Here is a 16,478-nt window from a genome sequence, read left to right as displayed (position 1 = left end):
TCTGATATGTTATTAGTCCTACTGTACGGGCCGGGTACGGAGGTATAGTCGGTGTCGCCCGGTCACCAAAATACTTTCTACCAAAATACGCGTCGTGGGAACCCGCCTTAACGCGGTTTTAGGTAGGTATATAGTTGCTGTATAATAATTAATTCGCAATAGCAATAGTATAAATAATAAATATAGGCAAGTATTGGTTTGTAATAACGGTATCAACATAATACAATATATAATTATAATATATAGAGATCCTACACAATAATAATATAATAATAAGACATATAAAACTCACAGGTACGACGATGTGCTGCTGGCCAGCTGCTACCTATCCTATGGTTATAACAACATAATATACTGACACACGATACCGACAAGGCGTCGTAACAATAATTAACAATAATAAGGCCGGCGATTCGCGCATAACCAAAAACAAAATAAAACGTTGGCGATTAGCGCCTAACAAATTTAATATTATGAAATGGCAATTTGTGCCTTACAATTAACTTCAATAATAAATTGTGGCGATTCGCGCCTACAATTAAAACAATAATATAATAAAGAAACGCAACGGCGATTAGCGCACGTGTATAACAATAAATTCGACGCGTGACGGTCGTACGCCTTTGGCTCTGCGAACAGTACTAATAATTTTTGGGCGGCTGTGTTATTTCGCGGACCGGCGATTCGGCGGCGGCCGCCGCCGCTATCGTGTCGATACGCGTCATCTACATATTATTATAATATAATTCTTGCGTAATTAATATAAAATTAGACAAGGTAAATAATATAGTGTGTGTGTGTGTGTGTGTGAGCCGGTCGGTGGTGGAATATATTTTAAGTATTGTCGTGGCGGCGACACCTACTATATCATAATTTTGTTGCATTATGCACGTTCCACATAATATATGGAGCAAACATAAATGGGCTCCTTTTGAAGCACATAACTTGCGTATTGTTAATTAACTTGTGTTACGTCGAAGTATGTTTAAATATCATCCACATCATTATCATGTGAAAAAATATTATATAATAAGCTCATTCCTTTAAAAAAAGATATTTAAATATCTTTAGGTATATTACATGTATGGTACCTAACTTTTTTAATAATGTTAAGTGGTAAAAAGGCTAATGCATTGATCATTCGTACTGAACACCGGAATTATTAGTATTTTCTATATTTTGTTGCCAAATCAAGATTTTAGACTTCACGCCACACACTTTGACTTAAATGGTAATAGCACAAATATATGGAAACAGTGTCTCCAAAAAAACATCAATCGCTTTTATCATAGCAAGTTCAAAATCAATAAAAATGACTTCACCGATGAACATGTGTCTTTGAGAGCCATCAAAAGTTCTACATAACCTGTCTGTGTTTTTTTTTTTGGTAATAACGCATAAACGACAGGTAAGGATTTCATTCTATAAATTACGTGTAGTACATAAAGTTGATAAAATCCTTTAAGGCAAGATGAAAAAGTTCCGTCCATGAACACGTGATCACTTTGTGATAACTGATAATATTTCTAGGCAGTCTGGAGAAGCAAATATAATTATGCGACTATTAATTGATCGATTATCATGAAATTAAAACTTTTGCTGATTAGGTCTTGCTGTCATTGTCCACTTACCCTCTAACACAAATTTTTTGGAAGAAATTGTAGGAATGAATTGCCCTTAAATTTCGTTTTACATTATTTTCATTTGGCGTCAAACAAGCAGCTTCGTCTGTTAATTTGGTAACTTCTTTTGCATAAACTTTAGAAGGAATTGTTTTCAAAATGTTTACAATATTTTCTTTCATCGCATTTAAGGCACAGCATAAACTAAAAGCTTTGGCAGAATCAGGATTATGAGAATGTTGTTGATATTTTAAAATTTTGGTTTTCGATGAATTTGTCGTTACACTCCCTTTACAATGCTCTACATTTCGTTGAACACAAGTATACCTAAATCCATCACCCACTTATATTTGTAAAACATAAATGCAATCATTAATAATTATTTTTGTATTAATTATTTCAATTTCATCTATGTTCATATTGAATAACTTTTAAACTAAATTGTTAAAATGGTTGGATAACGAACAGACCACAGAGTACAGGCACTAAATAGCAATTAATAACTATAGACTATAGGTACCTCTGGTACCTACTACCTCGCGGTTATCGTAATCGTAATCGCTCGGAGTCCGTATACCTATTTACCCATATTCAACAGAATATTTATATCGAAATACACTTTTCGATGATTCATAATTATTACATTGTTTCGTGTTAGAAGATTGATATCAATGAAAAAGCATTATTCTGAAAAGGATTCATCTAACAATAATAAAATTAATAAATAAGAATGAAAAAGTTCTAATTTAATTATCGGGAACGACTCGCGAGTGTATTTAAAACGGGAGCGGAGAAGGATTACACAAAACAAGCTAAAAGTCTACACGTTGTAATTTTTTATTTTATTTATTTCAGCCAAATCAATTAAAATTAAATAATTACAATAAATTACATTAATAATAGCTGAAACAAATACCTACTGAGCCTACTGAACCTACTGATACCTATAATACGCTCGTATACTATACGGAGTTTATTGATATTATAATTTTTTTTATAGTAAAATACTTAATATACAAAATAAAAATACGATTTTATTACCTAAACATAATATACTAGATAAATACTTTAGAAATAAAATTAACATCAGTATTACATATAGCTGGTACCTAGATATAAGATATTATGTTTAGACACATTGATTTTTTATAATTTTATTAATATCTATATAATATTAGTGAAATAATTATTTTATTTACTGCTTTATTTAATTGACTTTTATGAATTATATCATTGGTTTTATTGGATTGACTTTCATACAAACTTTTTATTAGACTCATTACTTTGTTATCTAAATTTTTGAATATAGTTTTAACCATGTTGAGAGAGTTCCTTGAATAAGTTAACAATGTATATCACATTATAATGCTTTTTCCTGTTCTTCTGTTTATTATTTACTATTTAATTTAAAAATGATCGGTTCAGGTACTTTATTTATTAAAGTAGATGTTTAATGACATGTAAACTCTCCCGGGTCTACTTTAGTACTACTAAGCTAGGGGAGCATGGGGCATTATTCGTATTACACAGTTGGTAACATTTAAATAATTCAAAAAATATATAATATAAAATAAAAGTAACAGTATAAACAAAAAACCCGAGCTTGAAACCGATAATTTCCCGGAATTTTGAGGAACCTATAATAGATTACCGTTATTATAAACCTATTTGTACTCCCGGTTATCGGTTACCGGTTACCGTGAAAATTTTTCAGGTAACATAAAACGTTATAATAACGTAATATGTTTTAACCGGTTTAGAACCGATTACCGGTATTTATAAATACTGACTAACGTTACGTATGAGCTATAATAATATTATGTTTAATTTATTTTAGCTATATAAATGATTTTACGCTCGTAGCTACTAACGGTTTAATAAATAATAACTTCTTAAAACTATTTTTAAATCATCCTATTATATCTTCGTTTTTTTTCCATAGTCTAAATTCTTGTAAAAATAATTCAAATAATTGGTATTCTACATTTCAATTTCCTACCTACCTATAATATAAAATATCGTTCGTTGGTAATGACGGTAGTCGATAGTCGAAAGTCATGGTCTCCCTCATCTGATATTGTACTGGGAAATCTAAAAATAGCTTGATTCCTATAACAACACAAATATTGTATTAAGTATACGGGTACAAAGGTGTAGTACAATTTTTATTTTAGAAAACTGGTGTTTAATCGGTTACCGGTAACTGGCATTTTTTGGAAGTGGTTATCACTTAATGGTAACCTGTAATTTTGAATATAATACCGGTAATTGATTACTGCTAACAACAGGAAGGATATAAAACCGGTAACCGGTATCCAAAAAATGTTTTTTAATTTAATAACGGTTTCAAGCCCTGCAAAAAACACATATTATAATAAATGTGAAAAATTCTGACTGTACAGATGGCACAGAATCAACTTTGAGTTTTGTGAGTAAACCCACTTCTTCTGTATACTTACCTTTTTAGGAAATTTATGTAACATAATCCTTTTGTGGATTCTAGTGACTTAAATATTAGGAGAAAACAACTTGATAATGGTAATAATGATAATAATATAATGAAATAAAATACTATGTTTATTAAGAAAACATACAATGTAAAATAATACTAATGAATAATATTGTATTATGCAGGGTGATTCACAAAAAAAGTCACTTATAATATACAAATAATAATAAAAATCAATGTTGCTATAATAGTATAGTCAAAATACTACTTTTTGTATTGTATTTTACAGGGTGATTCCCACAAATCAATATCGTTTTAAATATTTAAATAAAAATAGGTTAACGGTAATTAAATATTTAAATATTTAAATAACTAATACAGGTTTACGGTAATACAATTTTTGATACAAATTTAATCTGATAATCACAATCTCTGCTGTGTAGCCAATATTGCCAATTCAGAGGGTAGTAATAACATTTAAACAACCGGTAGAGTTTTTCACATTTCCTTCAGATAAACATAATATTGAACATAATAATTGTTTACAACTGCGATTTGCCATACCAGCTCCACTGTTATGTATTATAAAGTTATATCCAACAGGGAGCTGTGAATGTATGATGTACACAATGTTATTTATGGTACATGTGTACTAACTACTAAGCATTAACATATTCTGACAAAAAAGATTACGGGCGTCGAAATAATAGTTCTAAAACATTAAATCAAACCGTGACAGGTTATAATTACATATAAATACGACCTGATTTCTGGCACACTGAACACGTGTGGGAACTTACTAGTTATTATATATTATTATTGTGACCTGAACGACGACATAAGCAGCTACCTGTTGCAGTAGTTGATGATCATTCACTTGAATGGCGACAAGGGACAAAAGGTCTCCACTGATGAATAGATAGTATATAAGTATAGATAGTATTATACTTATTTTAAAAATATGCATTTTTAATTTTGTGTTTTTATAATATATAAAAATGTGAATAAATATATTTTATGTTGTCACTTGTCAGAAATGACAACACTGCTATGATGATGTGACTGCTCCAGCCAACCACGGCAACCTGTAATGCTCTGTCTATGAGTATAAGGTCTATGGGCTGATCACAGATTTCATGATCACACGAGGTTTGGCGGTCGCACGCACAGACGGTGAACGAGCGCCACGTTACGTTCGGTTTAACCCGTCGGAAATTAACAAAAATAGAAGAACCGGTTGCAAGACCGCCAGTGAACTTGTTGAGGTGGGACGACCGGTGGGGGGGGGGGGGAAATCAGCTTATTTAAGTTTCTACGCCCATCTTGCAGCTTGAAGGAGTCATTGCAAACCTTGTTCAAACAATAGTTTTTTTTAAAACAATAATATATTTTTTTAACCATCACAATCAGTTTCACTTTGACTATTAATAGATTCACATTCAACTTTAAAGTGATGTACCACATCATTGGTTATATATTATTATATATTTATGATCCATCTATGTATTGAAATTCATTTTAATAATTAATTTTATTATTTATGTAATATTAAAACATAACTGGCAGATTATATAAGAACATTTTATATTGATGTCTATGCTTATGAATTGTTATGTAAGTATTATTCTTAAATGGATCTATTTTTTAAAAATAATTTATAGAATTTGTACCAAAATATGTGTTGTGTTGTGTTTGTCTTTATAAGTTTATAATGTAACAAGTAATAAAGGCAACCTAACTAAATAACATAATATTTTATTTGTTATAAATAGTTCCCATAAAAACTCCAGAAACATATTGTACTGAAAAAGGTGAGTAAGAGTATAAACATGTGCAATATACAAAAAGTACATTCATATAATAAATCCAAACCATATGTATAAATATAAAATGTTCTAATATAATATTGAAGTATTATGTGAGGCAATTTGGGACACTTTGCATAAACTCAGAGTTTTTAATAAATATATCAGTTAAAGATCACAAAAAAAAAAAAATTAAAATAATAAAATTAGTTTTTAATATAATATCGGTTAAAGATCATGACATTTTAAATTTAAATAATCTCCGTTAAAGATCACAAGAAATTTAATGAACTTGAGCTCTGTTGAGTCTCGTAGCCTCCCATAGCATACATTTTGAATGACCAATGTGCTTAAAAAACAAAAAACAAAACACAACAAATTTAGTCTCTAGCATGAGGTCCTAACTGAGGACCCTCTACAGTACTTCAAATCATTCGTGAGACAACTGATCACAAGTAGGTTACCTAGGTTCTATTTTAAAGGCAACAAGAAAAACAATCTCTCTACCAGTGTTGACGAAGAAAAATTAGTATTGTAAAGCATGAATAATTGTTTAACAAGATGGTGGTTATTTAAATATTTAAACTTTTTTTGTAATTTTTGTAATTTTGTAATTTCATTTTTACATTTGAAAAATTGTTATAAGTATTTGTAATTCAATACAATACGTTTTGGTGACATACATTATTAAAAAATGAACTCATCAACGGATACACCGCGTGGGTCAAAATCGGTGATTCTTAACCGTAAATAAGTTAGTAGTATAATTTGGTATGTTCTGATGGCGGAACTCCTGAGCCGCTGAGCCTCGCTGAGCCTTGCTGAGCCGCTGAGCCGCTGAGCCGCTGATCCCCTGAGCCGCTGAGCCTTGCTCGTCTTGCCGCCGCCGCCCGATCGCGCACGTACGCGACGTATATTTTACCCCACCCCGTCTTTGCTCGTCATCACCGCCGCCTGATCCGTCATGTAATGTATAGCATAGAGTCTGTTATCAGTGTCATATGATACCATATTATGATACCATATTATGATAACATATTATCGTGTATATTTTTTTCATTAAATAAATACTGAAAAAAAAAGATTGGTGAGATTCGAACCCACGACCCCCGAATTATAGCATTGATGCTTTATCCCACTAGGCCACAGACCTGATACACTTTTCTATCGATTCTTAACGTATATAGGTGAATGAAATGCATTAAGTTATATTCCGTTGACCAACACATCGTATGCATACCATATTACCGTGCATATTATCATATTATCATACATATTATTGTGCACACTACTAATCAATTTATAATATATCAGCGCAGCAGTCGTCTGGTTATCAGATATGTTATCATATTATTTTATCATATATTTATTGTACTTATCCGCAATATATTCAAACTCTCACACACATACGCGACATATATATACCACCACCCCATTTTTCACGCATTTATTGTTTCTATAAATATTGCAAAAAGGCTCTGGAGAGATTCGAACTCTCGATCTCCGTCTTACATTCTGGCGCTTTAACCAACTAAGCTACAGAGCCGGTTTACCTTTAGTATGTGTATATAGCTATATGAATATTATTAAACACATCTCGATATAATAATCGATTGATACATTAATCAGGGACTTGTACCACACGTTTTTATTTGTAATACATTTAAGAATACTTGTACAATTACATAAAATAAAACGTCTTGTGTGGCCCAACATACCCTAACTATTGTTGTCATTCTTCAACAAGGGTTGTGACTATACCCTTTGTATACAGGCAACGACATGCGCTGGACATACCCTATCTATTGTTAACATTCTTCAACAACACTATACATGTATACCTCCTTTGTATATTAACATTTATCGACATATGGTCATATTTCTTGGGTTGTCAGCAGCTATAAGGTCTCTTCGAGCGCTGGGCTTAAATCTATTGTAATCATAAATGGTATACACCTCCTATTGTCAGCGGAACGATCCGTACCGTCCGGTCTGTTCTCAACACGCACAGGCGAATTCTTGGAAATTGTACGATAAACGATGGTTCCTAAAATAATTGGTAATAACTAGCGATGTACACATTTATCATAGTAAATACCCGATTAATATTTTGGTAACTCACGGTTTGAATTGCTACCCTCTCCAAAAGATGTATAGATTTCTAGACACTTGCTCTGATGTCCGCCAAGACAGAGTCAGTCTGTTCCAGACACCCACACCGTTCCTCACGATTTGCCTTTGCTGTCTCCGTGTTTTCATAGCCCTCACAATTCGCTTTACATACTCTGTTTAATTTTCACTCCGTGTTTAATTTTTACAAGTGTTTATATACTTTATCATTTCTTTCGTCATGAATTCTAACATTTTAAACATGTTTAAATGTGAGCAGTGCCCAGCGGTTTTCAGTGCAAAACGTAATTTGGTCGCCCACCAAAAAACGCATACAGGCATGCGTTTTCCGTGTACTGTTTGCCCATCGACATTCTCATACAAGACTAGCCTCAGCAAACATTCGAAGAAAATTCATGGTATGTACTAAATATATAAAGTTTTATTTCTATCTTATACAATATTAATTTATATTATTTTTTCCAAGGTATCGTTAATGTTCCGGCTCATTTGAGGTCATTGCCCGCTGCGCCGATCACCGCTCAACCAACACGATCAAGCGTCATACAGCTCGCGCCTCTTGCCGCTCCACAGGCGAATATCCAAATTGCCCCGCAGATATTTGTACCAGATGTCCCGGCCGGTGGTTCGAATGTGGTAACCGAAGACGACATGTGTATGGAAGCCATGGACGAATTCGAGGATAGAGGTTAGTTTTATTTTATTTATCGGATAGAGGTTAGTTTTATTTTATTTATCGGAACTGATTTTTAAAGACCCGCTGATTTTAACGGATCATTTTTTAAAAAGATATACCAACAAGTATTATTGCTCGACCAATTAGATTTTTAAAAATAAATGTCGTTAAATAGATTTTTAAAATTCAACAAATTATCGTACAACACTTAATCAATTACTTAGATTTATTATATATATATATATATATATATATATATAAATTCTATATTTTTTATTTTAAACTTATCAAAAGGTCTGTGAAACGATCAATGGTATAATAGTTGGAGTATTCCGGCATTATATCGATCAATTCACACGTAGCATCCTATGGGGTAATAGTTGGAATATTCCGGCATTGCACCGGTTGTCAGATCGTTTGGTAGATTTAATTTTTTCAACGCGTGATTTTATTATATGATATTTATTTTAATTTATTTTAAACTTATCAAAAGGTCTGTGAAACGATCAATGGTATAATAGTTGGAGTATTCCGGCATTATATCGATCAATTCACACGTAGCATCCTATGGGGTAATAGTTGGAATATTCCGGCATTGCACCGGTTGTCAGATCGTTTGGTAGATTTAATTTTTTCAACGCGATTTTTATATGTCAACATTTTTTTATAACTTCGTAGTTATATCAGTAGATTTTTTAAGATTCGTGAGGTTAATTAGATTTCTAATATAGATAGGGCATTAGTTTTATTAGATATTGATATTAGGTTTTTTTTTTTTTTATTTTAAAGATTCTTATACAACCATGGATTGTAACGGAAAACGTGTATCGTCCGCTAACACCGCGCACCGGGTCGGCTGCTAGAGCAAAAAAAATTAGGTTGAATTTGGTGCAGTCCCCCGGCTTTATAGAAATCTCGTCATTAGCAAGCCGTAAAATAGTTTGGTATTATGCGAAAAATCTGTTCAACTGTCAAGTTTATGACGAGTTTCTCCGGTCTCTCATGCCCGAGCTTGAAAATTTGTTAAAGACAAGTGTGCACCGCCACCCTATTAAATTCAATTTAAAACTCGAGGCAACCTACAGCCGTCCGCACGTAGCAAACTCATCAGAGAATAGGGCGTTTAAAACTTCAGCGGTCGAATTTTTTATTGATAGCAATGTTACGGAGATTTTAGAGAGAGCGTATATGAAGTTGATGACCGAGGCGGAAGAGTATAAATCGCGCGGCAGTGGATTTACTCTGGAGACAATAGACGGGTTGTTGTTAGCAGTATATAAATATACGCCAATGGGGGGCTCGTCATATATCAAGTTGCCAGCATATATCGATAGGAAGCGGGCTACGATAAACCCACAAAATACGGACCAGCAATGTTTCAAGTGGGCAATATTGGCGAAACATGTGACTGGGCCGGCGGTATGTCGTATCGAAGGAAATAAGTATGGGCAACACGAGGACAAATATGATTTTGCGGATATATCGTTCCCGACACCTTTATCAGATATCTCCAAATTCGAAAAAAATAATAATAATGTGTCAATAAATGTATACGGTCTCGATAAAAAATTTCAGCCTCCTAGAAAATATCCAACCTATGAGGTGTATCCGCTGCGTGTGGTCGATGAAGAAAAAAAGGACCATTTTGACTTGCTGTCGGTGACGGACGGAGACAACTCGCACTTCACATATATTTCAAATTTTTCAAGACTAATTCGTAAACAGAAAACTACGCATACCGAGAGATTAGTGTTCTGCAAAAGATGTTTTACTAGTTTTGACGATAGACGACATAAATATAAGCTGAGCGGACAGGAGGCGCTAGAACAGCATAAGAAGATATGCGGTGAACATAAACCTATATTACCGGTGATGCCAGTAGAGGGTAGTGTTTTGGAGTTTGAAGGGTGGGGTAAGACACAACGTCATCCCGTAGTTATTTACGCAGATATTGAGGCAATTTTAATGAAGACGGATGAGAAGAAGGGAAAAAGCACAACAGTTATACAGAGACATAAACCAATGAGCTATGGTATTTATGTGAAAACAGCGAAAAATGTACCAAACGACTTGCTTAAAAAATTTAATATACCAACAAAAGTTGTTATTCATCGAGGATCAGAGACGCGAGCGGAAGTAGCGAAACATTTTGTTGAGACGGTTGTGGCATTATCCAGGAAAATTGAAGACCTTTTGAAGACCAACAACACAATAATAATGAGTCAGGAACAACAAGACGAGTATGAGAGGAGTATAACGTGTAATTTATGTACAAAAGAGTATACAATTTTAAACGGAAAAGTGCGAGACCACTGTCACCTGTCTGGCCAATATCGTCAAACTATTTGAAACAGGTGTAATCTAACATTACAAACACCGAATTTTGTGCCTTGTTTTCTACACAATTTAAGCAATGATGACGCACACTTCATTGCCGTGGAGCTGGGATATGATGAACGCAGTACAACAGTGATTCCTAATAGCGAGGAGAAATTCGTCTCATTTAGCAAATATATTTCAAATAAATTTACCCTTCGATTTATAGACACTTTTAAATTTATGGCTTCAAGCTTGTCCTCTCTCTCAAAAAATTTAATAACATCTGGATTTGATAAGTTTAGAGAAACTTCAAAACATTTTTCTCATAATGATATGGCTCTAGCGACACGGAAGGGGGTGTACCCATACGAGTATACAGATAGTTGGAGGAAATTGGATGAGGGTGCACTACCACCAATAGAGTCATTCTATAGCACGCTGTAAGAGGAAAATATTTAACAAAAGGAATATGAACATGCAGTCACAGTATGGAACCATTTCAATTGCAAAACACTAGGAGAATATAGTGATCTGTATTTGAAAATAGACGTATTATTGCTAGCGGATGTATTCGAAAACTTTAGAGACATTTGCCAAACGTCGTATAGCTTAGATGCGGCTTTTTATTTTACGGCTCCTGGATTAAGCTTTGATGCATGCTTGAAATTCACATCCATAAAACTTCAACTTTTGGCAGATTATGACATGTTATGATGTGTGAAAAAGGTAGGGATATTTAAAAATAAAACATTTCAATAATTATTAATTAACAATCTTGTTTTAGGTATACGTGGGGGTCTTACACAAGCGAGCATACGTTATGGTATGGCAAATGATCGGAAAACGACTAAATACGATGTGAATAAACCAGACTCATGGATAATTTATCAAGACTGTAAGTATATACAGATATTTACTTATTTTTTTTTTTTTTCATACTTATTAATTATTTCGTTTTTATTTTTGTAGGCAATAACTTGTATGGCTGGGCAATGTCCGAGTGCATGCCATATGGTGGCTTTGAATGGGTAGAACCTACACTTGATGGATTGGAAAATTTAAACGATACATCTGAGATAGGACGGATGTACGAGGTCGACATAGAGTATCCACAGCACTTGCACGATGATCACAACGATCTACCATTCTTACCGAACAGCGGTATACCACGTGGATCTAAAATAAGGAAGCTCATGGCAACACTAGAATCTAAAGAGCGGTATATTATACACTACCGTAATTTGAAACAGGCTATGGCAAATGGTTTAATTGTGAAAAAAGTAAATTTTAAAATATTTTGATTATATAAATATATATTAAATTAATGAATTTTGTTTTAGGTTCATAGAGTATTGCAGTTCAAACAGTCCAAATGGCTGGCTAAATATATTAATTTAAATTCTGGGATGAGGAAGAAGGCGATGAACCAGTTTGAGATTGATTTCTATAAACTGATGAACAATAGTGTATTTGGTATGTTACTTCCAAACTTTTTTAAACATTTTACTAACATTTTCTCTTAACTTTCCAGGAAAAATGATGGAATCGATGAGATTGAGGATTACTATGGAACTTGTTTCGAACGAACAGCGCTTGCAGAAATTAATAAACCGATCGACATTCAAATACTGTACTAATTATGAACATAAAAATATAACGGCTGTAACATTGGAGAATAAAATTATAGATTTCTTTAAACCAATCTATATTGGTAAGTATTATACTCATATACAGCTTATTATATTTTGATAAACATTTACCAACACATTTATTATTTATAGGATTTGCAGTGTTGGATATCAGCAAGACAATGATGTATGATTACCACTATAATGTGATGAAGAAACATTATGGTCCCAGATTAGCTCTAATGTATACTGACACAGGTATATATATAAAAATATATATATATATATATATATACTAAAACTTCTCTCATATAATATCATTATTTTAATATCATTATTATTCTAGATTCTCTGATATATCACATAAAAACCACAGACTTTTATGCAGACTTGGCGGCCAACCATAGCTTGTTGGATAGGATGGACACCGCCAACCTGCCTCATGATCATCCATGCTACATAGCAGATAGAAAGAAAGAACCGGGTGTCTTTTCTGATGAGGTGTACGGCAACATCATTACAGAGTTTTGTGCGCTGAGGGCAAAATCATATGCCTTCAATATATATACTGGACCGGAAGATGAGGAAAAAGATGAAGAAGATCGAGTAGGAGGAGAAAAGATTAAGGCGAAGGGGGTAAAACGACATGTGGTTAAAAACCACATGACTCTTGAGGACCATAAGAAGTGTTTGTTTGGGGAAGAAGGATTAGAGTTGTATAAGGAGAATGTTTCAATACGGTCATTCAAACATCAACTCATGACGATTAAGACTAAAAAATTAACATATAGCAGCTATAACACACGCAAGAATAATTTTAAAAAATCAGGACGACGAGTTGATCGATCTACGGGGCGAACCGCTATCAATACGATTATTAATTCAAGACTCGTGATGGGGCTTCAATTTTACAATATAAATAGGGCTGTATATGAAAACCCGTTAGTCGTGTTAAAAACACTAACAAGGTAACAACTCCGAAGAAGAAAAAATATTCGAGATGAAAACAGACTAAACATAGTCTAACACCTGATAATTTGGCTTTTCTACGCTCGATTAACGTCGTTTAATATGGACGACACATATTTAGACGTGACGGCTGGTTACATCGACGATTGTAAAATAACACAAATTGATTATCATTCTTTTTTACCGTATTCAACATCGGCTCTTTCTAATAATGATGAGGTGCGTATTGCTTTACATAACACAGAGTCTTATACTTTACCGTGCAAGAGTTATATTTACATCGAGGGAACAATAACCAAACCTGCAGAAATAACTGACGAGATTAGATTTATAAACAACGGACTGGCATTTCTTTTCTCCGAAATGAAATATGAAATAAACGGAAATCAAATTCAGAAACTCGTCAATCCGGGTATATCGACCACATTAAAAGGATAATGTTCGTACAATAAAACAAATATTTCCTCACACCAAAACGCTGCCTGGGATAGTGATTTTAAAAATGTTAATAAAGATTTTATTGATAGTGGTAATTTTAACGGATGTATTAATCTTAAACATTTGTTTGGTTTTTGTGAAGATTATAAACGCATTTTAATAAACTGTAGCCAGCAACTCATATTAAATAGAGCTTCGATTGATATGAATGCCATCAAACAGTATAAAAATAATGAAGGTGTCGTAGACGCTCCTAAACTAAAAGACGCTAAAATAAACATAACAAAAATATTGTGGCGGATGCCTATAGTGAGAGTTAGCGATAGAGAAAAAATTCGACTGTTGAAAGTAGTCAACAGTCAAAAACCCCTGACATGTACGTTCAGATCGTGGGAACTGTGTGAATACCCATTTTTACCTCAAAACACTTCACATTCGTGGAAAGTAAAGACATCCAACAAGTTGGAAAAACCTCGATATGTTATAATCGGATTTCAAACTGATAGGAAAAATAGCACAAGTAAAGCAATGTCATACCTCGATCATTGTAAAATTAAAAACTTGAAAGTCTATTTAAACTCCGAAGTATTTCCATATGAAGATTTTCAAAGTGACTTTAACAAGAATAAGATGGCGACATTATACCGCGCGTATGCAGAGTTCCAAAAATCTTACTACGGTCACGACGATGTAACACCTCTATTGAACCGATCAGAATTCAAAAATCACTCTCCAATCATAGTTGTTGACATGAGCCGACAGAACGACAACGTGAAAATGTCAACTGTTGACCTCAGAATTGAACTAGAAGCTGAAGAGGCGTTTCCAGCTTCCACTTCCGCATATTGTTTAATATTACATGACCAAATTATTACTTATAATCCATTTAACGGAGAAGTAAGAACCTTGTAAATATTTATTGTAAGTACTTTTTGTAAACCTTAATATTTTATTGTAAATCTTAATATTTATTGTAAACCTTAATATTATTAAATAAAAAAACTTTTTTCTTATATATCACGTCTTTTTTTTTTTTATTTTACATAAATTATTAGAAAAGTCTACGTTTTACTTTACGCAACGGTGTTTGGGGTTCAGCACTAGTTGATCGAGATGTCCGTGGTGTCTTGAATTGAGACGATGCATGGTTTAGATTGAAAAAATCAGGCCCATCATTTTCGTCGAACGACAGTTGTTGGCTACAGCTATCATCGGGTGACGTTGGACCATCAAAATGATCTATCGGCTGGAAAAATAAATATAAAATCATTAAATTGTTTTTACTAAAAATTATTTAATAAATTACCTTAGATAAATCATAATCCTCATCCGTCAGATTAAATCCATTACTTCTAATGGGGTCTTCGTACGATTTGTAGTTACCAGCGTTGACAGGTGAATAGCTTGGTATCATTAATGACGGGCTTCTAAAATTCTTGTCATATGGCTAAAATAATATAAAAAGTATTAAATATTTTATATAATATGTGATAATAAATTTCTGAATTACCTCTGGGGTGTTTGGTGTCACCAGACGATTCATACAAAGTTCGGTTAATTGAGTAGGTGCAAACATTTTGATTTGGTTGAGGAATTGGTTTTCACTGGTTTGCTTAACTTCTTGGTTGTTAATGAAAATTTGCATTTCTCGTACATTATTAGGCGGTGAATCCACTTGAAGAATTTTCCCGATCAAATTCTCGGAATATTCGTTCATTTGTTTTATAATTTTGGGTTTGATGAAAATATCTTTTTCCCGTATACTCGCAGCAATACTCCATTCCAAGTTCTGAAGCTGAATTAGATCTGAACGATTCAAAAGAACTCTACACCCGTCCTCGGTTTTAGATTCTATTACTAAATTATTTGATCCTACATATACCATACTCGATAATTTAAATAAATCGATCTCGAGAAATAAGTTTCGTTTATAGGATGTCGGTATGTCTAGTATAAACGATAGCACGTTACCCATAAGCGAGAATATTCGTTTTAGAAAATCTGTTGACAATTTCACGTGACGTGAAGAAGTCAGTATATGGATGACTGTTTGGAAATTGTCAGTCGGATCGATTCCAACAAGTAAAAATTTGCGAGTGGTAAAGTCCAATGTGTAGGATGTTGAATCTATTAGGGCAGCCGGAGTTGACGGTGGAACGTACGCAAACGGCTTCTTTTTGTAGATTGCAGCATTGTCAGTGATCGAACCGGCCATGTTATTAGTGATTTTAAAAACTTATAAAAATAATCACTGGAAATTTAATAAGACTTGAAAAACACTAACGAGAAATAAAAATGTACGTGTAGTATAGTATAAGACTCTGAACACACTGAATAAATGTCCGCTCTTGCGGGGTCAAGCGACTGTCGATTTGAGTCGTTATTCGGTGGGGGTAGCATTATTAGGTGGGAGTAAATTCCTAAATCACAGCAGATGAGAAA

The 16,478-nt window shown here is 33.4% G+C and overlaps 3 protein-coding genes across 3 annotated transcripts; 2 read left to right on the top strand and 1 right to left on the bottom strand.

Annotated features, from left to right (window-relative positions):
- Window positions 1-8,247: 8,247 nt before the first annotated feature.
- Window positions 8,248-13,644, top strand: LOC132951351 (uncharacterized). Its single transcript, XM_061023169.1, is given in 11 exon segments — window positions 8,248-8,404; window positions 8,473-8,694; window positions 9,472-9,533; window positions 9,535-10,942; window positions 11,786-11,896; window positions 11,971-12,281; window positions 12,342-12,474; window positions 12,533-12,712; window positions 12,783-12,887; window positions 12,976-13,317; window positions 13,598-13,644. Coding segments are annotated over 11 exon segments (3,078 nt in total).
- A 596-nt stretch (window positions 13,645-14,240) lies between these two features.
- LOC132951350 (uncharacterized) lies at window positions 14,241-14,790 on the top strand. Its single transcript, XM_061023167.1, has 2 exons — window positions 14,241-14,726; window positions 14,779-14,790. The coding sequence occupies exons 1-2, from the start codon at window positions 14,241-14,243 to the stop codon at window positions 14,788-14,790; spliced, it is 498 nt and encodes a 165-aa protein (XP_060879150.1).
- Window positions 14,791-15,087: 297 nt separating this feature from the next.
- On the bottom strand, window positions 15,088-16,251 carry LOC132951349 (uncharacterized). Its single transcript, XM_061023166.1, has 3 exons — window positions 15,547-16,251; window positions 15,343-15,483; window positions 15,088-15,282 (listed from the first exon to the last, which is right to left on the bottom strand). The coding sequence occupies exons 1-3, from the start codon at window positions 16,249-16,251 to the stop codon at window positions 15,088-15,090; spliced, it is 1,041 nt and encodes a 346-aa protein (XP_060879149.1).
- Window positions 16,252-16,478: the final 227 nt, after the last annotated feature.

Source organism: Metopolophium dirhodum, chromosome 8 (genome assembly GCF_019925205.1).
Source record: "Metopolophium dirhodum isolate CAU chromosome 8, ASM1992520v1, whole genome shotgun sequence".
Classification (NCBI taxonomy): domain Eukaryota; kingdom Metazoa; phylum Arthropoda; class Insecta; order Hemiptera; family Aphididae; genus Metopolophium; species Metopolophium dirhodum.
This window is presented reverse-complemented; position numbering and strand designations above follow the sequence as displayed.

Bases quoted from the DNA above. Each gene is read 5' to 3' on its own strand.
- LOC132951350 (XM_061023167.1), top strand. From the start codon at position 14,241: ATGAATGCCATCAAACAGTATAAAAATAATGAAGGTGTCGTAGACGCT.
- LOC132951349 (XM_061023166.1), bottom strand. From the start codon at position 16,251: ATGGCCGGTTCGATCACTGACAATGCTGCAATCTACAAAAAGAAGCCG. The intron at 15,484-15,546 runs GTAATTCAGAAA...ATATTATTTTAG, and splicing joins TGACACCAAACACCCCAGAG to CCATATGACAAGAATTTTAG. The intron at 15,283-15,342 runs GTAATTTATTAA...TTATTTTTCCAG, and splicing joins AGGATTATGATTTATCTAAG to CCGATAGATCATTTTGATGG.